General features: G+C 30.7%; 4 protein-coding genes across 11 annotated transcripts in view; 2 read left to right on the top strand and 2 right to left on the bottom strand.

The window, feature by feature from the left end:
* Window positions 1-5853, top strand: part of LOC105429239 (uncharacterized) — a 66225-nt gene extending 60372 nt beyond the window's left edge. For 3 of the 5 annotated variants that reach the window (XM_089079920.1, XM_089079919.1, XM_089079921.1), the window contains 11 exons: window positions 54-365; window positions 640-961; window positions 1064-1310; window positions 1607-1790; window positions 1922-2138; window positions 2284-2475; window positions 2736-2986; window positions 3071-3609; window positions 3915-4043; window positions 4303-4480; window positions 4912-5853. In XM_089079920.1, the coding sequence (XP_088936046.1) occupies window positions 54-365; window positions 640-961; window positions 1064-1310; window positions 1607-1790; window positions 1922-2138; window positions 2284-2475; window positions 2736-2986; window positions 3071-3609; window positions 3915-4043; window positions 4303-4474 (2565 nt within the window). In that variant the 3' untranslated portion in view covers window positions 4475-4480; window positions 4912-5853. The remainder of the gene's footprint in view (window positions 1-53; window positions 366-639; window positions 962-1063; window positions 1311-1606; window positions 1791-1921; window positions 2139-2283; window positions 2476-2735; window positions 2987-3070; window positions 3610-3914; window positions 4044-4302; window positions 4481-4911) is intronic. The other 2 variants (XM_089079922.1, XM_089079923.1) reach the window with 2 other exon arrangements.
* A 131-nt stretch (window positions 5854-5984) lies between these two features.
* Window positions 5985-10488, top strand: LOC105429238 (excitatory amino acid transporter 3). Of its 4 annotated transcripts, none has more exons than XM_011642078.3 (10): window positions 5985-6675; window positions 6866-7131; window positions 7479-7656; window positions 7914-7956; window positions 8051-8087; window positions 8441-8624; window positions 8871-9104; window positions 9171-9362; window positions 9501-9635; window positions 9764-10488. In XM_011642078.3, exons 2-10 carry the CDS (start codon window positions 6894-6896, stop codon window positions 9906-9908), a joined length of 1386 nt encoding a protein of 461 aa, XP_011640380.2. In that variant the 5' UTR covers window positions 5985-6675; window positions 6866-6893; the 3' UTR covers window positions 9909-10488. The 4 variants fall into 4 exon arrangements, 3 of the variants coding, with proteins under 3 accessions (XP_011640380.2, XP_011640379.2, XP_011640381.2); XM_011642077.3 differs by having other exon boundaries at window positions 6889-7131; XR_016139922.1 differs by lacking the exon at window positions 9764-10488 and having other exon boundaries at window positions 6889-7131; window positions 9182-9362; window positions 9501-9632.
* On the bottom strand, window positions 10163-19279 carry Aldh (Aldehyde dehydrogenase). Its single transcript, XM_011642076.2, has 8 exons — window positions 19061-19279; window positions 15383-15628; window positions 12342-12588; window positions 11897-12231; window positions 11670-11807; window positions 11398-11562; window positions 11158-11315; window positions 10163-11076 (listed from the first exon to the last, which is right to left on the bottom strand). Exons 1-8 carry the CDS (start codon window positions 19154-19156, stop codon window positions 10929-10931), a joined length of 1533 nt encoding a protein of 510 aa, XP_011640378.2. The 5' UTR covers window positions 19157-19279; the 3' UTR covers window positions 10163-10928.
* A 197-nt stretch (window positions 19280-19476) lies between these two features.
* Mybbp1A (MYB binding protein 1a) lies at window positions 19477-25176 on the bottom strand. Its single transcript, XM_011642075.2, has 10 exons — window positions 24966-25176; window positions 24492-24686; window positions 23991-24386; window positions 23313-23896; window positions 23092-23204; window positions 22486-23006; window positions 21708-22358; window positions 21400-21648; window positions 20884-21317; window positions 19477-20801 (listed from the first exon to the last, which is right to left on the bottom strand). The coding sequence occupies exons 1-10, from the start codon at window positions 25146-25148 to the stop codon at window positions 20324-20326; spliced, it is 3804 nt and encodes a 1267-aa protein (XP_011640377.2). The 5' UTR covers window positions 25149-25176; the 3' UTR covers window positions 19477-20323.
* Between the last annotated feature and the right edge of the window lie 951 nt (window positions 25177-26127).

Genomic DNA, 26127 nt, shown 5'->3' on the forward strand with positions numbered 1-26127 from the left:
TAATCCTGCGACTCGTAAAGTGAAACAGATATTTCTCACGAGTTCTGTTCCAGGTGGTCGAGCAACTTCTGAAGCACGGGGCTATGGTAGATTGCGCGGATTGGGATCAACGAACTGCGCTAAGAGCCGCCGCTTGGGGCGGCCACGAGGACATCGTAAAGGCTCTCTTGAAACACGGTGCGGATGTTAACAGAACGGACGACGAGGGTAGAACCGCATTAATCGCGGCGGCGTATATGGGTCACAGCGAGATCGTGGAACATCTTTTGGATTTCGGTGCCGAGATCGATCACGCCGACAGCGACGGCAGAACCGCACTCAGCGTCGCCGCCCTTTGTGTTCCTTCAAATCACGGATATGCGAAGGTACATCTGTCTTATATATGAATGTCATATAAATCGAGCATTAATATACCAAAGATTGCACCATCGTCAATATCCGATAATTCTCGAACTCATTAATAATTTATTAGTATAAAACTTTGGTCTATGAATATGACAAAGTGAATTTGGATTAAATTTACAAAATATGTTAATTAAGGCGATTATTAAATTAAGGCTATTATTATGATAATTAAGCTATATTAAATAGATACGTTACATCACCTATAATATGCGTTGAATTAATTATTCCTCGCAGGTAGTGGCGATACTTTTGGAGCGAGGTGCCACTGTCGATCACGAGGATAAAGACGGCATGACTCCATTGTTAGTCGCCGCGTTCGAGGGTCATCGCGACGTGTGCGATTTGCTTCTGGAATATGACGCGGATATGGATCATTGCGACGTCACTGGGAGAACGCCTTTGTGGGCGGCCGCGAGTATGGGACACGGATCGGTCGTCAAGCTTTTGCTATATTGGGGCTGCTGCGTCGACACTATAGACAATGAAGGCAGGACTGTTCTCAGCGTGGCCGCTGCCCAGGGCGGCACAGACGTCGTGAAGCAATTGCTCGCCAGAGGTACATTGCAGAATTAGTTTAACTGGCGCAAGCATGTTGTGCTTGATCTCTTTCCCTGTCTCTCTTTCGTAAGTGTATAAAGAGATGTAATTTCCATGTAAGGCTTAGACGAGCAGCACAGAGACAATTCTGGCTGGACTCCACTACACTACGCAGCATTTGAGGGTCATATCGACGTTTGCGAGGCGTTATTAGAGGCAGGCGCAAAGATTGACGAGACGGACAATGACGGAAAGAGCGCTATTATGCTCGCGGCACAGGAAGGGCATACGTCATTGGTGGAAAGGTTATTAAAACAACACGGTGCGCCTATAGATCAGCATGCTCACGATGGTAAAACGGCTTTAAGGTAATAAAATGTGCTAAGTAATTAATAATATGTAATAATTTTATTGTTATATATTATTATAATTTAAATAGTCAACCATTATTTTTATATATTTTATTTATATTTTATACATTTTATATATTTTTATATATATATATATTTTATCTTTTGAGAAAGAATAACTTTTTATACTTTATATAAATCTCTCGTTTATTCTAATAATAACAAATTAATTCTTTTAAACTTATTATAAACAAGTAAGATAAAATAAGATAGAAATGAGATTATTTATGACGCTCTTATTTTGTGACTTAAAGGCTCGCGGCTTTAGAAGGATATTACGATACCGTTAAGATATTGTTATCTCATAATGCTGATGTCAACGCGAAAGATGCCGATGGAAGGAGCACTTTGTATATACTCGCATTAGAAAACAGATTAGCTATGGCGAGGTTTCTGTTAGAACACGCGAACGCCGACGTAGAAAGTAGAGATTCAGAAGTAAGTAATTGTCATTTACGTTGAAAGGAATAGTGGAATAATTATTACTTTTATATCTAAAACGACTCGAGTTTCGTATATATGATGTAACTCATAAAATCGATAATATTGATAATTTATGCATTCTACAGGGTAGAACATCATTGCACGTAAGCGCTTGGCAGGGACATGTGGAAATGGTAGCATTATTGTTAACCGATGGTGGAGCTAGCGTGAACGCTTGCGACAATGAAAACAGAACACCGCTTCATTCAGCCGCTTGGCAAGGACATGCGGCGATCGTCAGACTGCTTCTGGAACACGGTGCCACTCCTGATCATACTTGTAATCAAGGTGCAACGGCTCTGGGTATGCCAATATAATTATGAATATAATCTATAATTATATATAAATAAAATATATATATAATTCTGTAAAATAAATTTTTCTTATAACTTAATTATAACTCTTAAATAAAGGCGCACATTAACTGAGAGGAGAATATAATTTGCAGGTATAGCTGCTCAAGAAGGACACGAACACTGTGTTCGGGCGCTTTTAAATCATGGAGCTGATCCAAATCATTCTGATCACTGTGGACGGAACGCTATTAAAGTAGCCGCTAAAAGCGGTCACGATACAGTTGTCAGGCTGTTGGAAGAGCATTCTGCGAATCAACGCAGTTTGAGGCCCGGTATCAATGGAGGTTAATTGACATTTTCGATTTTTTTTTTTAATTAATTTATAGTTAAATTTGAACATAATTAGAAAGAAGATACGATATCGCTTCTTCTCTGCTAAAGCGAATAAAACATGAATTGTGAAATTATTTTATTAAAATTTTATATTAATATAATTTTATTTCCCTTGCAATATAAAAAATATTTTTACACATTATTATTTATTAAAGTTTCTTTAAATATATATTACTCGAAAATTAAAATGTTACATTTATGTAATTCTCAGGTGGTAGCAGTAGTGCTACTTCTGTTACATCCAATTCAACGGCTGAGACTAAACCTTCATCGGCAATTCTGAATCCTTTGTCGACACAATATAGTCCAGCAGAATCACCCGATTCAACAAAACGACGCAGCTGTGTTTCTCTGGGTAATAATTCGAGCAACAGCAAATCGAGCAGTAATTTAACCGGCAGCACTAAGAGCGATCAAGGAAAATTCAATCAAAATTCGATGGTTAATTGTCAGGTAATTAAAGTACGTACTACTAATTAAAATACGTACTACGATTAATTACTTTTTTTATAGAAAAAATCTAAATTATACTTTTCATAATTTTAGACACCGTTATCTTTCACGCAACAACTACAGCAATGCTCAAGAGGAGCAAAGAGTCGGCCTCTTAGCAAATTATTGTCACCTTTGAAAAGCGAGCCGCAGAGTCCGATATACGCTTCACCTCCGCACTCTCCGTTAAGCGACAGCCTTATTCCTTACTCGCCTACAAACACGAGTCCACCCAGTGCTCAAACGGCTGTCAATGTCATACAGAGTCAGTTGGGTGTGTCGTTGATGGCAGCAAATCCGAATATGCCGTACAAAACGCAGATGGCAGGATACAATCACACTCCAGTCATCTACGAACCTATCAACATCAAGACTGAGATTATCGACAGGAATAACCTTAGCAAACCGTTCGAATTGACGAATGAAATGTTAGGTTTGAGCATTGGGAAAGATAAGGAAAACGGACATGAGGAGAAACGAAATTCAGCCGACACGCATTTCACGCGAGACACTCATATGAGAATAATATTAGGAAACAGCGGCGCTGGCGTTGGTAGAAGTGTTAAGCACATTTCAGATCACACACCTGGAAGGTAAGTAGTTGACAACAATTAGACACACAAATGATAAGCATACGTTCTAATGACCATGGCATACAACATTTTCTCTCATCGCGAAACATTTTTCTCCACATAACACATAAATTTTATAAATCTCAAATTATTTACAGGCACACGTTCACAAAACTCAGCAGTGCGAGTGTTAGTCAAATCTCATGTATATTCGTTTTATGTTTCACATCGTATCCACAAAAATCATATCTACATAATTCCATTCTCTAAATTGAAATTTTATAAAGCATACATATTATCTTAATTTTTTCAATGCAATTCTTTAGACTTTGCAGAAGTCACAATGGTCGTATAAGGAAGACACACCGCTTCATGAGCGATAGGCTCTCCTTCCTTTTTCAACCCTCCCGAGCGAAAAAAGATAGAATATGTAGTCAAGGAGGACATACGACAATGTTAGATATATTTATCATCCTATGTATCAATTGGTTATTAATGTTTGTTTAAAATACAGCTGATCAAAAGCAAAAACAAATATTAAAAATAATAAATTATTCTCATTTTTTTTTTTAACATCTTGATACGTTATTACCTTTCTTTTTGTCTTACATTTTGTCTTACATTTAGCTTTTCACTTCAGCTCTTCGACGAAATAATATATTCATATAATTACTCATAAACGCATCTTACATAAAGTGCTCTATTTTATTTCAGTGCAAGTAATGTAAAACCAAAGCGCAATGGCTTGGTATCCAATCCAGCCATGAGATTAGTAGCAGGCGTTAAAAATGGAATTGAGAATGCTACAAATAGAAATAAGCCTATTACAACGCGCGTAAATGGATTCCAGTGGAAAGCGGAAGCGCGCAAGGAAACGCCCTTGTAGGGACAGGTATCTATCGTTTGTTTACTTGTTAACAATTTTTTGCTATATATTGAAAAAACTTGTCAATTGTTGTAACTTTATCAGTAACAAGAAATAATTTATTTCAAGTCATCTAAAGATTATATATATTTCGTAAATGGTTTTAAATTTAGTTCTCTGATTTATTTGCATTTTTATAGAATATTTTATAGAATTTTAAAATCTTAGCTTGTATAATTTTGAACTTAAGACATTTTAGAATCTTAAAATTTATGTTTTATTATTTTTCAAATGGAGCAAATTATGATACAGAGATGTAAATATTTCTTAATAATTATCTATTGCCAAATTTTGTACAATAATGCAATAATAATTGGGCAAGACACACATTAATAGATGTAATTATGTGAATATAATTATGTTAACTGTAATAAAACACTATTTTTCTACTGATACAGGCTGTACCTTATGGATTGTCTCGGCGAAGACCTGCAAACCAATACCATGGATGGCGATCTGTCGCGAATAAAAAGCGAAAGTCAATAAACAAATTTTTCTCTGTTTATTTGAGCAAAATCAAATTACCTCAAATAAAAAGGAAGAGAAAGGAAGAATGAATATACCGACATGGAGAAACAGAAATTGCGTAGCACACAAAACCAAATATTAATTTGCATAGGGAAAATATATGTAGACATAGATATGTAAACTTGCAAAAACATGACTTTGTATAAACATAACGTTATAATGGAATTATTTACTGATCTCACTAATATAATGCATACATACACATATACATACGTTTGTATTGAGTGTATGTGCATGTGCATGTATGCCTGTGTGTGAATTACGCTTATACAGAATATCGCAAACACTGCCCAGTCTCCGAATCGATTTTAGAGGAAAAACTGTTTTGATTCGCAACAATTGAAAATAAAGAGAAAATGCTGAAGTTATCGCGAGAAATTGATCAGGTTTGGAGGTATTCTGTATATATATATTTAAAAAATTATTAAAATTTTGAAGAGAGAGAGAGAGAGAGAGAGAGAGAGAAAGAGAAAAAGGAACTTTAATCGTGATGTTAATGCCAGGTTAGACGATATAAAGTTTAATGATGAAAATTTCTTCAGAAGACTGGATGCAAACAGAATGCATATGTGATCTTTTAATGGATAACTTTGAATCGAAAGAGGAGATACTGTAAAGATATGTATAAATTATATTAAGAAAAGTTAAAGAAAAAATGATATTACGAACTCATTACAAATACGTAAAGTTATGGCCTGAAAATGAGGAACGTGTGTAAATACAGATCCCCTCGTAATGTCCCTCACGCAACATATTTATTATACTGTAATAGGTGCGAAATAAATAAAATTAGAAAAGAATATTACACGTAATTATTGGCGTAATTATTTATCGGTTTATATTACCATGATCTCATTTCTGCATAATATCCTATCCGACGATAAATTATTCGAGTTGAATATATAATGATTTATGATGATATCATGATAGAAGATAATGCATTATTCATGTATCACTAAATGTGCTAAACTTACTAAAATTTAGCAGTGAGTATAAGGTGAGTAAAATCAAGATACACTGTATAAGGTGAGTAATATCAAGATACACTGTCATAAGGACACTGCAATAATAACATTAATGTTTCTTATGTCACTAATAATTGCAGAATTTAAAGCGCTTTTATCCTATAAGCGATGGTTTGTTCCGAGCTCTTAAAGCGATTTTCTAATTATCTTATTATACTCTGTGATATCTTTTGCCTGCTGTCTCGCTGTCCTTATCTTCCTCTTCAGCTATCGTGCACATTCCTCTTAAAACCACTGATTAACCAATAGTCTGACTAATTCTTACTCAGACATTCTTTAATTTAGAAGATAGAAGATAGTGAATAGGAAGACTAGCTAATAAATTACAAACAATATTGAAATATAGTACCTGTAAAATCGTTAAATTGATTTATTTAAATAAAACATTCCTGATAAAAAGCTTGTTGTCTTAGATAACATATCTTTATAAAGAACTTGAGATAGTATTCCTCGAAAGATCATTCAGTATTCCTTAAATTTTCTTAAATTGAATTTTACTTGTTATAATGTGAGTGAAATTTTCGTATTGTCTCTTTATTATTATATGTAGAATATGCTACTTTATTATACATATTGGATACATTGAACAAAGTGATACATTTATGCGAGGTAAGTGTGTGTATTAAAATTAAATTTTATAATTTAGAGAAAAGAGCAATAATTTATTGAAAATTTTTGTCAAGACAAATTATAAAAGACAAATTATAAAATAAAGAATTAATACAAGAAAATATTGCTCCTTCCTTTATTTTCTTTGGATTATGAAATATAATTTTTAATTATTATTGTATTATGACAGCTTTCTTACCTTTTCCAAATCAGCTGCAATGTCCAAATTGATGTTATTGCTGTCAAAACACAAATTGATAATAACAATATTAGTCGGTGTGACTGTCGGGATATTATACGGTCTGAGTCTGAAACATAGCGGAAGATCATGGTCCCAGCGAGATATTATGTATATCAAATTTCCCGGAGAAATGTTTCTCAGGATGGTGAATTGCTTAATATTGCCGCTTGTCACATCAAGTATTATAAGTGCCACTTGTAATTTGACCAAATCTGGTAAGTATCTTATTCTTCGAGATGATTAAAATTTTTCTCTGTGAAAATATCATGAACTATTTAAGAATAATTATTTAATTTATTGTAGAAATATATTATTATTAGGTATCTTAATTTAATATTTAATACTCTATTTTGGCAAATTTTATTTTAATCGCCTATCTTTGTATCTATATGTATCTTTCTACTTTAAACAAGAATTTAAAAAAATTTGGATATATATTTAAATGCTTAATTACATAGATACACATTTATATACTTAATTATATAAATTTTATGAAATATTTTATATAAAGAATTGTAGAAATGTAACAAGGCTCGCGCGAAAGTTACTTATAATTGTATAGGACCTATTGGATTAATGGCATTGTGTTATTATCTAACAACTACTACGATTGGAATAATTTTATGTGTTACGCTTGTTGAGATTATTCGACCGGGTGAATTAATGAGAAATGAAGAAGACAGTACGCTAACGTCCACGAAAACTTTTATGACAATGGATACAATTCTTGATTTATTACGGTAATTAAATGAGTACTTCACAATTTGCGAATTCTATTGCCATACTTTCAAAGCTTTTTTGTAACACTGAAACTAAAATATCTTTCTATAGACAAGATAACATTCAAAAAGAAAAGTTAAAAGTAGTTCACTTGAAATAGTCATCAGAAAAATTCTCTGAAAAAAATATACAACTATTTCTTAATAAAGTTTAAAAATATTCTCTTTTTTCTCTCTCTCTCTCTGTATGAATTTCTCTTTTATTAATTTTTTTACAGTAATCTTCTTCCTGAAAATTTAGTAAACGCATGCATGTATCAGGTATGTATGAATACATATTAGATTGCATCTCGTGAAAAATATATATCTCTCCTATTGTATCTCAAAAATCTCACAATTATTTTTCTTGTTACAGTACCAAACTGTTTTAAAACAACCAACGAATGTATCAGGTACTACAAAATGTTAGACGTCATATATTTTCACTCGTTTATGGATTCTTTTTCTTTTTTTTTTTTTAATAAATTCGCAATCATTTTTTTATCAATTAAAACTTAATCTTTGGGAAAAAAACAATGTTAAAAAAATTTATCTCTGGGAATAACGTCTTGGGGATAATAAAAAAAATAATAAAAGCTTGTTTTTTTAATTAATTTTATGCAAACTTATGAGCAGCGTAAGAATAAAAATTAAAGTAGAAGTTACTAGATATTTGTGAAAGTACAAACGCGAAATGAAATTATAAGTTAATTATTTTAATGTCATCTATATTTTATTTTAAATAAAAGCGTATAATTCATTACAGTACCGATAGAAGAATGGCCCATAACAAGCGAATATGTAGCAGGAACAAATGTTTTAGGCTTGGTATTTCACAGTCTTTTATTAGGTCTGGCAATCGGTAAGATAGATGCAAGAGGAAAACCACTGGCAGACTTTTTCAGTTCCTTGGCTGATGTCACAATGAAAATTATGAAATGGGTCACAATGTACGTTGTTACGCGTCGTATCGTTATATTACTAAAATATAAATTAGATAGTAAATACTTAATATCAAAGAATATTATTTTCAAGAAAACTATCTCAAATTTTGTCTTCTATTTTTTGCATTAAACTTATTTTGACCCTACCCTTGTATTACATAAAATTTAATAATAAAACAAATAATACATATATCGTGTTAAAATATATTGGATTATTTGCACGTATATATAATAATTATGTTTCTCTTTTAGGATAGCACCTGTAGGCGTATCATTTCTTATTGCCGGTCGAATGCTGGAGATAAATGATTTCAGTGATATAATAAGCCATCTCGGATTTTATATATTAACTGTGTTCGTTGGACTACTACTGCAAGGTTTCGTAATTCTGCCCCTTCTTCACTGGATCATCACACGCAGATCACCATATAAAATCATATCCAAACTTGGCCCAAGTTTTGCAACAGCCATTGGAACGTCGTCAAGGTTCAATAAAAAAAATGATGTCCGAATTTAATAAAATTTCATTTTCTAATAGGATATATAATTTAGCTCTGCTACAGTTCCCTACACAATAAGATGTCTAGAAGAGCTGGGTATAAATTCCAAAATAACAAAATTCATTATACCGATTGGAGCGGCAATAAATATGGATGGAATAGCCTTGTATGAATCTATTGGAGCAATATTTATTATACAGTTACGTGGGCTGCAATTCTCACTGTTGAAAATAATAATTATCAGGTGAATGATTAAAAACTGCATAAAATTTTCTTTTCTGAAAGAATATTCTACTAATAATAATTTGAAACAATATAATTTTACAATATGTCAAAAAAATTTTTAATTCTTTATATGATACCAATATTCAGTATTTTACAGTATTACATGTACGGTATCCTGCGTGGGTGCTGCCGGCATACCCAGCGGTGGTTACATGATGTTAATAATGGTATTAAATTCTATAGGTGTGCCTGTAGAAGATGTTACACTAATTATTGCCATCGATTGGTTTGTGTAGGTATACGATATCATTTGATGTCATATATGTCCAATAAAAATAGCGTCTTTCTATTTTCAAATTTAAACATAGATTGAAATATAAATTTTCTATGCTAAGAAGTAAAAAATGTATTATTTTGCAGTGATCGTTTCAGAACGACAGTCAATATTATTGGTGATGCGCTTGGCGCAAGTATTATATCTCATTTTTGCAAGAAAGACCTGGAAGAAGATCTGGAAGACGAGATATGTCCGCTAAAAACAAATATTCATAATATATCTATATAAACATTCGTAATATATTTATAAAAATATGTTCTAATAATGAAAATTAAAATAGAAATTTAATAATTTATTGTTGCGAAACTATCTTTTTTAGTAAACTTTAAATAAGATACAAATTGTACGCAAACAGCATATCTTGCTGAATATTATGACAATTCGTTAGATTAAATTTTATTTAATTACGCTCGTTACGTTCATTATGTTAAACACAAATAAGGGATAAAAATTAAGAGAAGAAAGAAAGGAGTTCTATAATGTATTATTAAAAAATAATTATATTTTCACAATCATATTAAAAAAGTATCTTGTGTATCAAATTCTTTTTTTCATATTATGTTTTGTTATCGTATTGACTTTTGTTACAAATTGTTATATTGTTTTACATGTGCTTGTAACTAAACATAGATCTATAAACGGAGTCTACTTCTGTGAAGTAATTGAGCTCAACGATAAAAAAAAATGTAGACTACTTCTCTTTATATTTGGTTTAAATAGATGAAATGAATGAATGCATTTAAACAGTTATGTAATAATTGTATAATGATGTAGATTTATCGAATAATAAATTTATTAAAAAATTAAAGTGACTTAAATCTTATGTTTTTACTTCTATAGAAATCTTTAAATATATTGCCATGCAAAAGCAAATGACACATGGAAAAATAAAGCCAATGATTTCGAGTTAAACCGGGTAAGTCGAAGGGATTTAGCACTTGGCGATTCACTTGTCATTCAATTCAGCACTAATTATACATCTGCGTAAGTGAATTGTGTGTGTGTGTGTGTGTGTGTGTATGCACGCACGCGCACGTGTGTGTGTATATACATACATACATAAACTTATATAATTTTATATAACTTATATATAATCTGTGCGTACAAGCTTTAAGTAGTTTTATATAAATAAAACTTTAACCTCTTATAAATTTATACAAAAAAGATCTATACTATGACATACTTGTCTATCATCTATCAATAAAAAATATTAATAAGATGATTGAATCATTACATAGCGATATGTTTTTATGAGTTTTTCTCATCAAGTTGAATCATTACGCTTTTTACTTCTGTGTATGCTTCAAGGCCATATTCTCCAAGCTCTCTGCCGTATCCAGACTGTTTATAACCGCCAAATGGAACTTGAGGACTTAGCATATTATATGTGTTAACCCTAATAATTAACGGAACGATAAGATTGATTTCTTCGTAGAATTAATACCTTTGTTTTTTACAATATTTTCAGATGACTTACCACACGGTACCAGCACGAAGACCTTGAACTATATAATTTGCTTTATTGAGATCTTTCGTAAAGACTGCAGCAGCTAAACCATAATCAGTGTCATTAGCGCGATCAATAACTTCATCCAAATCATGAAATTTCAGAATTTGTTGAACCGGCCCAAATATCTATCAAAAGAACGTAATTTCTTTTTAATAATAATGTCATTAATATATTATCTCATCGAATAAATATGATTTTAATGCTTACCTCCTCTCGAGCTATAGTCATGTCATCTTTAACATCTGCAAATACCGTTGGAGCAACAAAATATCCTTTATCGCCAATGCGTTCACCACCTGTTACCAAGTTAGCGCCTTGATCTTTACCAGATTGTATCATATCTATAATTTTATTTAATTGCGTCTCATCGATCTAGATAAACAATGACATTAATAATAAATATTATATATAATTGTATAATATTGTATGTCGATTGACATTGTCATTTAATTTGTACTGTAATTTGAATTCGAATATACCTGTGGACCTTGCTCTACTTTCAAGTCAAATGGATCTCCTACGGTCCTAGATTTAGCGCGAAGTGCACTTTTCTCAACGAATTCGTCATAGATTTTCGATTGAACGTAAGTTCTCGATCCCGCGCAGCAGCATTGACCCTAGCAAGAATTAAAATAAATAAATAAATAAATAAATAAAATGAATAAAAAAGAAGCCGCGTTAAGATAATCGCATCAAAATAGAATACCATATTAAAGAATAATCCAAAATGCGCCGTTTCTACTGCATGATTTATATCGACATCCTGCAGAATGATATTAGGAGATTTTCCACCCAATTCCAATGTGGTTCTCTTTAAATTGTTCGTGGCAGCGTTTTGTTTTATTAACTTGCCGACCTCGGTCGAACCAGTAAATGCAATCTTGTCGACCTTGTCGTGAGTTACTAAGGCCGCGCCAGCTTTACCATAGCCGGGAATGACATTGATTACTCCATCAGGAAATCCAGCTTCTTTAGTTAATTGTGCTAAATAAAGAGCCGTCAACGGAGTCTGTTCGGCAGGTTTTAGAATAATAACGTTTCCTAAAAAAATGAAGTAACAAATTTTGCATATTATGGAATTTACTGCTTTAAAGATTTCATTCATTATTGGTAGCAATAGATTTTATAATAAATGTCATTTGTATGCTCGCCTGTAGCTAGAGCTGGAGCTATTTTCCATGCCATCATCATAAGAGGAAAGTTCCAGGGAATAATTTGACCACATACTCCTACTGGCTCGTGTCTAGTATATGCGAGGATTTTCCCATCAGCTGGTATAACTTTTCCATGCCATTTATCAGCCCATCCTGCATAATATCTCAATGTTCTAGCACTAAAAGGTATGTCCATGCTATACGCGTTCGAATAAGGCTTGCCGTTATCTAAAGTTTCCAAGGACTAAAATATAATAGATAATAAATTAAATGTAAAAAATATAGGCAAGCCAAATAAATACATATCATAAAAGCTTTTTTTTAGAAGCTATTTGAAAACAAATAAATGGAATTTATTTTCTAAAAAAAAGCTTCTATGATAGTTTAATATTCGCAAATTTTTTAATAACAAAGAAAAATAAATCGATATAAAACTTTGCAATTTATATTATATACATATTATATACAATTTATATTATATACATATAGTTCTAATAAATTTTTTATTTGAGTTGTGGAAATATTGCGTAATGATTGCATTCGCGAGAAAGAAAAAATTAATCGTTGAGAGATAAAAATAAATCATGATTCATTAATATTAATGTTTGACTAAACATAAATAACGCTGCTGCTGTTTAGACAATTTACATTACTTATCAAACAAATAATTATCGATAATAATTTGATGTTGAAGAACGAAAATCGAAAATAATTTGTAAATTCTTTATTCTAATTCTGATTTAATACAAAAAGATATAAATATGAATATTATTTATATCTTTCTATTAATTTTCTATAATGTTAATATATTAAGATTAGTTTTTGAATTATGAGTATTTAAATGATTCAAAAATAGTATTCAGCAATTTTTAACAATCGTTATCATTGTTGTGCAAATATAATGTATGCAGAAAAGCATACACACTAACGAATGTTAGTAACGATAACGGTACTGTCGTATCAGTTATAAAATATATTTATCAGTTGCTTAAAGTTTGCGCGTTCAAAAATATTATGTGTTTAAAAAATTCGCTAAAATTACACAAGAAAATATACGGAGTTCGCATAACATAACTAAGGACAAATTGATGTCACTTTGAAGCGAAAATTCTAATATCAAAATGTACATTGAAGCTGTAATAATTTTTAGGTTAAAAGTATTTAAAATTAAAGTTAGCAAACCGAATCATTTATGATTTTTATGTATCATATTAGGCCATTAATAATGATCTTTATTAAATTTTAAAATTATACAAACTTGTATACTCTCGTATCATATTTCAGAATACTTGTAGGTACTAAGCATATGGTATTCTTTTATAACAAATATGACTACTATTAAAAATATAAAATTGTTTGCATCATATCTTATCATATGAATTCAGTAGGTTCAATATAATATATAGAAATCTGTAGATTGTTCGTTCAGCAAAAGCTGATTGTTCCTTTTGTCAATATTAATTATTATAAAGATGACATGTGCGCAAAGATAATGAAATTTGTTTTATTGATTGTGCAAAAGCATTATTTATGCGGATAGTATTTTATTTTATCTTCGCAAATTATATTTTATTAAAAATATTATGGAAAAAAGATTATTATATGATATGTAAAACACAAAATCAAATGATCTCTTCTTTTAGAAATTTATTTCTGATTTTATATATTCTTAATAATATATTCTTCTTCTTTCTAAGTTTAATAAAATATTATAATTTGCATAAACAATGTGTTTATGTAAATATAAAATTAATGTAAAATTTATGTAAAATTAATTTCACTATCTTCATATATATAATGATTTGATTTAAATAACAAGAAATATAGAATCTATCAAATATATATTACGTAATCTAAAATTTAATCAAAAACAATCGAATATGATTTACTCCGTTAAAATATTCATATTGATTATAAACCGTATAACTTATCGTACATAAATTATATAACCGGTCTCGGCAAGCAGGATCTTAGTTGTTAAATCCTCTCTCTTGTATGAAATAAATTCAAATAATCATACAAACTATGTGCCACTAGATAAATCCCTTTTATTATCTCTCCTCCGCACTAGAATTATATATTGCAAAAAATATCACTTCAATCAGGGATCGCCTGCTCTCCAAGCAGACATTTTATCCATTTGACCACTGAGGCTATGACAATATTTATCGCAATACTTAAATAAATATTATCATGTAAATACTTAGATAAAAGGAATTTTAATCAATATCAAAAATATTTTATTATCGAATTATTATAAAACCACTAGGTTAAAAGTCTGTTAACCTAGTGACACATAGGTGGTGATAGGATTATTTGAATTTATTTCATACAAAAGATTTAGCAATCAAGATCATGCTTGCCGAAAAACCGGCTATGTTATTTGTTATTATGTTGTTAATACTCGACTGGTATCAATTATAAATTATATGTTAAATAAAATAAAAAATTGAAAATTTATCAAATATCAATTATATCATATTTATCGAAACACATCAGATTTGAAATTTAAAAACAAATTTGAAATTTAAAAACCAAAAACACAATCCAATTATATTGACATTTTTCTTATATAATTTTCGAAGGAAATATCTCTTTGAACGCACAAATTTTAAGTGACTAATAAATTTTATAACTGACACAATGTCGTTATTGTTAATATTGTTAGTATGCGGCTCTTCTATCATATATTATATTTGCATAATAACAATATAATGATAATGATACTGTTGTTAAAAATTATAGAATACTATTTCTGAGTCGTTTAAATATAATGTACATTATATATAAATAAATATTTTATGTATATAATATCATATTATATTATATAATTCAAATATTATAATAGCCTCCATATTTTGACATTTTTCTTCAAATAATTTCGAGAATTTATCCTTAATGTTGCCACATTTTTCACAGGACATTTTATATATAGCAAAATTTAATATATTTTCAGTCAAACACATTAGTAATTTTAATTCTTCTTACATGTTTAATTTTTCTTACATGTCGTATTAGATATATTTTGTATACATTACCGCAATATATTGCCAATCGCGTTCTATCAAATTCGCCAGTTTGTTCAGGAGAATCCCCCTTTGGGAGGCGTCCATGGTTCTCCATGGTGAATTCCTTTTGAAAGCCTTATTAGCAGCCTGCACTGCAAAATCGATATCTGCGGTATCGCCTTCTTGTACTTCGGCGATCACCTCTCCTGTGGCGGGATTGACGGTAGGAAATGTCTTCTGGCTCTTCGACTTGTGCCATTCATTATTAACGAATATCTACAATAAAAAATATATTTATGTATGTGCATAAATATATGTTTATGTTTCTCTTGCAGCCGTAATACGGGAAAACTGCCGCATACATATCATCTACATTACAAAGCGAAAGTGTTTTCTTTGTTTTTTTCCCCGATAAGAACATGACATAAGCAGAATATAGTGAAATTCATAAACCGTTTTAATGCCTCATGCTAATAATAGCTCTATAATTGATAAAATTATCTTAAGTATGTACTAAAGATAATCTTAAATGCACATAGAAATTGAGTAGTCATGATGCATTCCTTTATCTCTATCTTATTAATTTAGTTGATATAGATTATTGAATTAATGGATATCATCATGGAGTACATAAGTCAGTATTACATATTATTTATAGCTTTAATTGGTTTGCAATATCGCTACTTCTCGAGTTAACTGAATGCGGTGCATTACGGATCGAATATTTCGATTTTGGATTCTAATTACATGATCGCATGCACTGCGAAACGAAATAAGACTGGATCTTTCCAAACAAATTATCTGAAATTACATCATTCGTTGTATAAGAGAAATTACAATTACAATTTGTTTAATTAATGTATAAAGGATATCTCAGATTGATCTTTTTCTTCTCTTTATTTCTCAGGTTCAAAGAAGTAAATAAAGAACACAGAATCAATTCGTTCATTATATATTGCTTTCTAGATTTTCATCGTTGAAAAATAGCAGATATCACAATCCATTTCCCCTGCAATGAGAATAAATTGATGACGATTAGATAATAATTTGAATTATCATTGGTATTGAAGGCTAATTGAAAAAGGACGGGATCGTTCTTTTTCAATCGGCATCGCGAATTAATTCGCCGTTTAATTCTAACGGGAATTTGATAGAGAGAGAGAGAGAGAGAGAGAGAGAGAGAGAAAACTCGAAAAAATTTATAAAATAAAATATTTATAACCACATTCGCATCAGAGATTTCGAATATAAAAAATACGATACGTTTCTATTTATAATCTTTCATGTTATTTTAATGTGTGCATTTTCTGAATTTTTAATTTCTTTTTTATACTATGAAAAATTAAACAAAATTATAACTAGAAATATAGGTAATCTAAGATCAAACATAATTATTTAATAAATAATCAAAGTTCGGACTTGTGACAGGCGTTAAAAATATTTTGTTATAACAAACCGAAAAAATTACTGATAATAATATTTAATCTCGACAAACAGAAATTAGGCAGTATTTTAATTTAGAATTCTAGATTATTAGGCATCTAAAATTATTACTATTAATATTGAAGCAAAGAGAAAAATGTATACTATTTAGAAATAATTTGTTCCATTCGACTAATTTGTAGCAATATCCTTGTGCGAATAAATGCAGCATTCTCTTTCCGTTTTTGTCTCGATATGAGCAAGTCAACAAGAAACAAATCGTTAAGATGTCAATGACGCACATCGTAAATCAAAGCGTAAAAACATGAATCATAAAGACACATCTCGTTAAATTTTATAGAGCTTAGTGTACGGCATAACTGCAGATCTCTTTATGACTGTCGCATAAAAAAACAAATGTAAATGCATTGTTATGGAAGTGCATTGTTATGGATTTAATCAGATATTTTACATAGATTACGTATACATGTATCGCAAAATAAGAATCTAATTAAAAATGCCGGTCTCTTGTTTTTTTAAGTATTTACTGTTGTAGCAAAAAAATATATGTATGTATATGAAAGGTTTATAATTTATCGAAAAGAATATACTTCGTATATAACATGAAATAGATTTAGCATAATCGAAACATTATTGCTATTGAATATTTTTTATTTCTAAATTTCTTGTTCTCAATTTTATTTCTTCTTCATGTTAAAAATATCATGTATATTAAATTAAAATAATTTCAATCATCAATCAATTTCAATAATCAATCATGTATATTAAAATAATTTTAAAATAATTTTAAAATAAAATATAAATTCGAGATATATATATATATATACGATTTGCTTGAACATTAGTATTACAATATATAATTTTTTTCTATAAGAGACAACACGAGTATAAAAACAAAATAATTTTGTTTTTATTAAACAATTCAGATCTGGACTCAGATACTCAGATGCAAAATGGCAAAACAATCTATAAAATTGTCACGTTTTTTGCCAGTATTTTAATGTATGATACATACCATAACATATCTTATCAACATATCTTATCATATCAACATTTGAAATATATTTGAGAGATGAATTAGATTGAAAGACATAAATTAAAATTATATGTCATTTTAATTACAAATCAAACTATATAAAAATACATTTTAAAATCTGACTTAGTCCCATATGTTTTCATCATTTATGTTACCATGAATCAGCTTAAAAATGTATGCCATATAATGCCATATATCAAAACATTGATAAAGGCAATTGTGTAAGCTGTTTTACATTTTTTGCATATTTGAATACAAATCTTCGAACTTGGAAATTACTTAATTTTCCAACTCGCTTTTAGTTTTTATAGAAAAAAATTGCGTATTGCACAACTCGAATATAGAGATTAAATACATATTTAAAACATATATTTTGTCTTAAAATTATTAATTATGTACATATGATGTACATGTATACACAATTAATTATTTTTACAGTTTTCTCATGCATATTTAACTTTTTGATTTCTTCAGTAACTCAAAATCTTTCTATGATTAGTTATTCTTATTTCTTAATTATTATAAAATATTTTCTTTCGTAAAAATATTAAAATATATATTTTGCTCATATTTTAATTCCATTATAATCCAAATTATTCAATATTTCAAACAGTATAAATATAAGAATATAAATATATTCCTTTTAAACTTTGATAATTTGCTATTATTTATGTAGCTGATAATAAATTCTTTAAAAAATTCTTTAAATTCTTTAAACTCATATTAACTTATCAACTGAATTAATTCAGCCGATGCAGAATTGCTAATTTTTTAACTTGTTGCTAAAAGACAAGTCATTAGTCAGCAAAAATTAAGTGCGCTAAACAAAGTGTGATAAACTTGACATCAACAGAACTTAATCTAAATATAACGATGATAATCATCACATGATAGCGGAGTGTCAACAAGAGCTCTATTCTTGATTCGGAAATTTTCTACTGCAAGAAATCATCACACATGATTGCTTTTTGGAATATCAAACGCGAAGGAGAAAAGGACGAAGCTTCCCTTTCAAGCAGGTGTTTATTAATTTCGGGAGAGTTCATACCGGTATATTTCTAAAAATACCCCTTGTCCTCTCTTTATTCTTTTCCAAAGATGTTCGTCCAACGAACTTTCGCTATCCTTTCCTCTTTTTAACTTTTAACTCCTTTTATTTTTCGGCGAGATTCGGCAGACTCTTTCTCTTTCTCGGTCGTATTAAATGTAATGGAATTTTTCACACTTACGCCTGTGTAAAGAATCGGCGGATTTGTTTCCGGTGCAGGCAGAGCCGCGGATGAGTAGCGTCGCAGATGTTGGAATCTTCTTAACACGCGCAACATATCGAACCACGAACGAAACAGAGACAAAAAAATCTTCCTCGCTCTTCGAAGCGGAGATACTGATCCCGTAAAGTCAGCCGGGATCACTCTTCCTCCTTTCACTCCGCGAAGGCGTGTAATCTAGTGACGAGCGAATCACGAGTCCCGGTTGAATGCGCGTGCTCTAATTCCTTATTTTACGTGTACAATTGACTAGTGACATTTTAAAAACCGCGCCTTATTCTATCGTTTATATCTACAGTTTTGAAAATGCAGCTCGGCGATGAAACGAAGGACGATTAGTTTTTCAAATGATAATTCATAGCTAACACTAATTCAAATTGTTCGCAATATCGATGATTTATTTCTAAGAAATACAAGGAAGAATATAAGGAAGATCCTGAAAAGTTGAGAAGCAATTTCAAGACAATTGTACAGATCAAAATTTATACATTCTCTATACAAATAGTTATTTGTAATATTAATACACGAGTTATATAAAATGTTTATAGCATTGTATTAAATAAGAAAGCAGTCTTTAAATTTAAAAAAATATTTCGATCAATGTTTATGGTATACTTAAATACTTGTTGCATGAAAATTTAGCAAGATAAAATTTAAAAAATTTATATATACGTATATATACACACACACACATATATATATATATATATATATTTTTTAAATATATATTTAATATGCACTAATAAAAGCCTCTGTAGTTTTCATTAAATAGATAGTTACAAGTTTATTTGAAATTGTTGATATTAATTAAGATAAAAACAGATAAATGTAATTATGAATGTAACAAATAGAATATAGAATATAGAAAGTATCGTCTTGATAAAAGCAGCAGTTTGTTTAGTTTAAACTCACTTCTAAATTGGCCATAAGTTTTATCTTGTGTATATTTAATTCTATACATTCGATTTCTATACACTCGAAAATAAAAAGAAGAAAACAAAATCAACATATAAATTCGAATAATTAGTATATCGTTAATTATTCATCTATTTTCATAACTTAGAATAATAATTGTAGCCGTACATACACGTACAGCGAGTTTATTCGCATATAAAAATATCTCGTTCAAATCTGAACGGATCGATGTGTATTTTAAATCTTTATCTCCTGATTTTCGTACTTATGAATATTTTATTATTTTTTATTTTAAATTTATAAACTAAATCAAACATGAGTAGTACTTCTTCTTCTTTTAGGCTCGCGATTGTCTTCCGTATGATTTCTTTTCTGCGATGTTCTCGAATTTGTAGGCGAATCGTGCGAATCCCCATTTTGTAGAACTTCCATTGTATCTACTTCATTTTCTGGTAAATTAACTTCTGGTAAATTAATATTGCTAAATTTAAACAGTTCTATATCTTGAGACATAACTTTTGCGCGTAATTCACGTGCTTCTTTCTTCAGTAATCGCTTGTCCCTTTGTTTGCTCTTGTTCTTTTTCTTCTGCACATTATTACTATGTGCAACTTCTTCATTTTCTTCTTCTTCCTTTTCTTCTTTTTCTTTTTCTCTTTCTTCTTCTTCTTCCTCCGAATTGTTCACTTTTCCGTTTTGAGAACCAACATTGCTCTGTTTGCCATTACTTTGCGAAGCAGTATCAGCAGAATTGTTTTTTAGTTTAGTATTTTTTTTGATTGATGGTCTGACGATAAAAAATTATACCAAATATAAAACTAAATTAGAAAAATTGATATAATCAAATATTATGTTATTTTTACACTTACTCTTTAAGTGGTATCCCAATTGTTACTGCCAGCTTATTATATGCACTTTTTGCATCTCCAGAAAAAGCATTTTGATTTTTGTATTCTATTAATGCCACTTTAACAGCTTGCCAATCCCACGCTTGTGGCAAATGACGGGCGTGAACAACACGCAATAGCGTTAAAAGATGACCGATAAATTTCTGTAGAACTTTCTTCTGTGCATTAACGTCATTACATGAACTAGATTGTCCATTGTTGCTTGTATGTAGATCACATGTCTCCTTAAATGTATCTACGATATTTTTACAAAGCGTCGTTTCTAATTTCATTCTTACGTCGGCATATTTTACATCCGTGCTCAGCAATCGGTTATTGTTATAGAAAATTAACAATAATTCAAGTGCCTGATTCCTACGAAAGTATCGAATACTGCTATCAAAAGCAAAGTCCACCTAGGCAGTTAAATAATGTTTTATAATATTTATTTTGCAATATATATTTTGTATAGATATAAAAAATATTGCAAATACATACCAGTAGAAGAGCTAGCTGCCAATTACCTTCCCAACACAATTGCAATACGCCCTTAAATAATATAGATGAAAGAACACAATCTCTTTTTTTGAAAAACGCAGTTAAATTTTCACCATATATCTCCACAATGCTTTTAGTGGACAAATTAGCTTGTTGCGCACATCTTACAAGGAAGGTACAACACTCTGCTAATTTACCATTGAGTTCTTGACAGACCGAAGCGGAACGCTCTCCTTTTTCAATTAGAGCCTTAAAGAGACATTATATCATTCAATGCAAACGTGCGTTTAATTGCTTTAAATAATTACCTTTAACACCATAATTAACAAAGTATCGTCAACATCCGTTGTATCTTTAAACTTTTTCACTGTTGATAACTTTTTCAGGCAAGTCCGAATTCTATGCGCGAGTGGTTCCTGATGCGGGTCCTTTATACAGAATTCTAGCAGAGCGAAAAGTGGCACAATCATGTCTAAAGTAATCGCCATAGACGGACAAATATCTAAATAAATGGATAATAAGTCGATAACACGTGCTCTGAAATGCATTAACGCCTGGCTCGTTTTCCCTTGCTTTTTAGTACGAGCTTGACGGTTCTCTCGTAAAATTTTAAAAGCTGCTGCTAACGATTCATCCAATCGCTTTCCTTCCTCTTCACCTATCTGATCTACGTCGATGTCTTCGTCATCAGTTTGCGTTGCAGCATCACCTAAAGCTTGACGTACTGCCATTCTTAATTTATCGGTCACTGTTTCATCCTCGTTCTCACTTTCATCCTCATCTTCGTCTTCATTTGCGTCAGACTCGGATTCACTTTTCGATAAAATTTCATTGTCCGAAACACTATCCTCCTCCTCTTCATCCTTATCACTTTCTGATTCACTTTCTATACCGGAGGAATCTTCATCGTCATTTTGTTTCGTGGTAAGTGTTTTTTGGTCATTTTTTATATCTAATACCTGAAACAAAATGTCACAGATATAATTTATTATTGAACTCTTCACATTTTTAAATTAATAAATTAAAATTTTTTTTCAGTTTGAAAAACAATTTGTCTTCGTAAGGATTATATAAGTGAAAACTTACGGCTAATATCTGATAAACTGCAGGTAAAGTCAGGTATGGGCAAATATGTGGAAACACACAACCAACTAATGAGCGGAACAAATGATCATTCTTAGACAAAAGAGATAACAAAAGATCTACTACTACTTCAACCCACTGTGGTTCGTCTTCCGTAACTGCATTGAGTTTTTTATGTTCCTTGGATTTTTTACTTAATCTCTCGTAACAACATTGAAGTTCATTAATCGACATGATTGCCGTTTCAGGATCTGAGAATAATTGCAAACCCATATGTAAATTCATCGTATGAAATATCGGCAAGGCTTCCGCATTTTTTGTATTTTTCTCTAATTTTTCAATCAAATCCACTACTTTTTTCCAAGCATCGGACGCTGCATCGCTTAATGGCGATTTTAATCGTATCGCCTTGGATTGCAATTTCGAGTTTAAATCGTGAACCAGAGCGCTTAACAAGTTTCGCACATTATCCAACTTTGGGAGTTTATGATCCAGAGCACGATAAAAAGAATCTTTGAATTGCGCTGAAAATAATTGAATTTATTTCAGCATCATATTTCAGTAACATGATTTTAAAAAAAGACATACATACATATACAGTATACTTACGTGCTAATTCTATTCCAACAGTTGATATTTCACACAAACCATGATTGAATAAGAATACCAGTTGTTCAAGTCTCCAATCCTGATCTGAGAATGTCTCTTGACGACCCATTAATCTAAATATTAATAAAAAAAATATATTTATTGCAATATTCTACAAACTAAATATTACATCAATCTATGTCAATCATAAAAACATCTTTTTTACGCTTAATTTTATTTACTTTGTTAATAGCTGCGCTGCGTAAGTTCGCTCAGCATTCGTCCATGACTCTGCCTTTGTATCTTCTTTTTCTTTAATCATCTTATTCTCTACAATATCTCTATACAATTGGCACAATTTTTTAATACCGTCTATCCTCAAATTTCCTGTAATTATTTGGATCATCTTAACACCCGTCTTCTTTTCTATCATTAAGTCTCCAGGATGTAACATGAGCTTCTTCAATATACTCAACTGCGTCTTTGTTTTCATATTTTCGTCACTTGTAGCAGATGCCACCATGCGTAAAACTTCTCTGAATGCTATTAAAACCTCATCATTGTTATTCCTTTTACAATTAGAAAATCTTTTCAACATGTGTTGCAGAAGATTTGGAGATAATAACAATGGAATTACAGATTTATCTGTAATATTAGAAAGTATCAATTGTAAAATCTCTACAGCGATATATTCATCACTCTTTGATGGTTTTATAAATCTCTGCTCAATGCCATTCCAGAAGTCAATCACAAGTTCAGTCGCTATCAGCTTTTCACAAAATAGCTTAAACACTGGATGACGATAAGAAACGATTCTGGGTAGGGCCTGTATAATAATAAAAACAAAATTTGTGTCATTCTGTATATGATATAAAAAGTTTTAAAGAAAAAAATAATTTAAGTCCTATTAAATAACATACTGTTAACAATTTAACAATATCTTCCATAGACTTTTTGGTGACAATTTCTTTTACACCTAAGTGCTCCTTTAAAAACTTATGATTAACTAGCGATGGATGTTTATCTCTAATAATAAGCAATGCATAGAACGTATCCAGAGTCTGTTCTGACCATGGCTTGCCAATTTCCTTTTCAACAATCGGCCAAATGTTTTTCATAGGTTCAATATCAAGTTGAATAATAAGTTCGCTGAGAAAAATAACAGAGATAAATGACAAATAACTACGTTGTTTGCCAGCATTCAATAGAATCTCTGTAACCTGTTGTTGTATCTCAACACTATTTTGAACAAGTAACTTGGATCTTATCAATGCACCACACAGCAATATGCGTCCCATGTATACATCGGCGTTTTCCTACAAGAACAAAAATTTAAGTAATATATTAAGTGATATCATATTAAGCATTATTTTTATAGTAATTCTAAATAAAATAAAAACAGAATTGTAGATAAGGCCTACACTTTTAGGATTACTGCCAGCTGGATGTAATTGAGTATTCATTATGGATAAAAGTTTTTCTATTGATGTTTCAGGATGCATCATCAGAAAGACTGTCAAGGTGCTATAAACACCTCTTCTAGTAAACGTCATTGAAGATCCCAGACTGCGAACAAGTCTGACTAATGCATAATTCAACTCTTCACCATCCTGATTCTGTAAGAATAAATCAACAGTTTAATACTTCACAACATGGCTCATATTCTGAATTCTCTCTTATCGATGAAAGTACTAAAGTAAATCTGAAGTAGCTTATAAGCTTTCTGATTGACTGTAAGCCGCTTTTATTGATAAAAAAGGATTTAGAATAGACCTAATATAAATTAAATCTCCTCTCTTTCTGTCTCTCTTTCTGTCCTCTTTTTCTCTTGTTCATTATCGAACACGAGTTAGGGTAGCCCAGGTAGCACATGGGGATTAACACAATTAACTTACCGTATTATGTCGACGAAGATAATTCAGCAGCGCGACTCCGGCGTTTAGTCTCACAGAATCATTGTTGTCCTTCAGTTTATTAAAATTGTCCAGTATGGTGGAATTCATTTTGTTGGTCTTTTGCTGTTCAAGATCACCCGAACCTAACTCTGCCATGTGGGTATCGCGCGCTATCGCAGTCATCTTGATTCACCCTCGAAGCTCGAGTTCGAGCCTCGAGATTCGAGACGGTATAAGACTACGTTGGTCAAAAGTGCGTTCGATTGTGTAAAATTGAATTGAGGATGGAATAAAAAATAAAGTGATTTTGATTAAATTCCGATCAACATCAATCAATTTATAATTCAATCGACAGAAACTAAAACTTAAATCAAAACTTCTAACTCATTATTCGCAACAGAATCTTTCTTTCAGAACATGTTAAACGATAAAATATTAATAATTTTGCTTACTAATAAAATGTTATTACTTTACTAATTTAATTAGCGATTAATACAGTTATGGCAGGATCGCTTAAATCTTTAATTATATAATTCATCGTAGTCCAATTTTTTTCTACATTAAATAAGAAGATACTAATTTCATTCATTAACAAAATGATAGAATTATTTCATTCGATATTTAAATAATCTAGAAGAATCGCTTCTTGTCTCTAGAGTCTAATTTTTTTTCTACATATTGAAATTAATAGATTTATTTATTAATTAAACTGTTTATTTAAAAAATGATCAAGGATTAATTGACGTTTATTTAATTTACGTTTATTAGAAATCGCCCAAAGGAAAGAGCAGGCCAGGAAGAAGTAGTGTTTGTAAAAAAAATCGCGCGATAGGTTGTTTAAAAATCACGTGTATCTGCACGTTAATAGCCCGTAATAAATCGGGAAATCACGTCTGAACAGATTCGAAAAAAGAAATCGGAAAGTGTTGTGTGTACTAATGCGTAAACGAATTTATCTAATAAACTCATATAAATATCGTGACGCTAAATACAATATCAGAGAATAAATCGTAAATAACAAAATTTACATCTAGAAAAAATGCAATATAATTCTCGCTCTCTGGAGGTCTTGGTCTTGGATAAGATCTCCATAAATATATAAATATATATGTGATATATAATAGAAATAAGAAACAATATTCCTCGGAGGTGCGTGCACATC

This window comes from Pogonomyrmex barbatus, unplaced genomic scaffold, assembly GCF_055798465.1.
Source record: "Pogonomyrmex barbatus isolate J1 unplaced genomic scaffold, ASM5579846v1 scaffold3, whole genome shotgun sequence".
Taxonomy (NCBI): Eukaryota; Metazoa; Arthropoda; class Insecta; order Hymenoptera; family Formicidae; genus Pogonomyrmex; species Pogonomyrmex barbatus.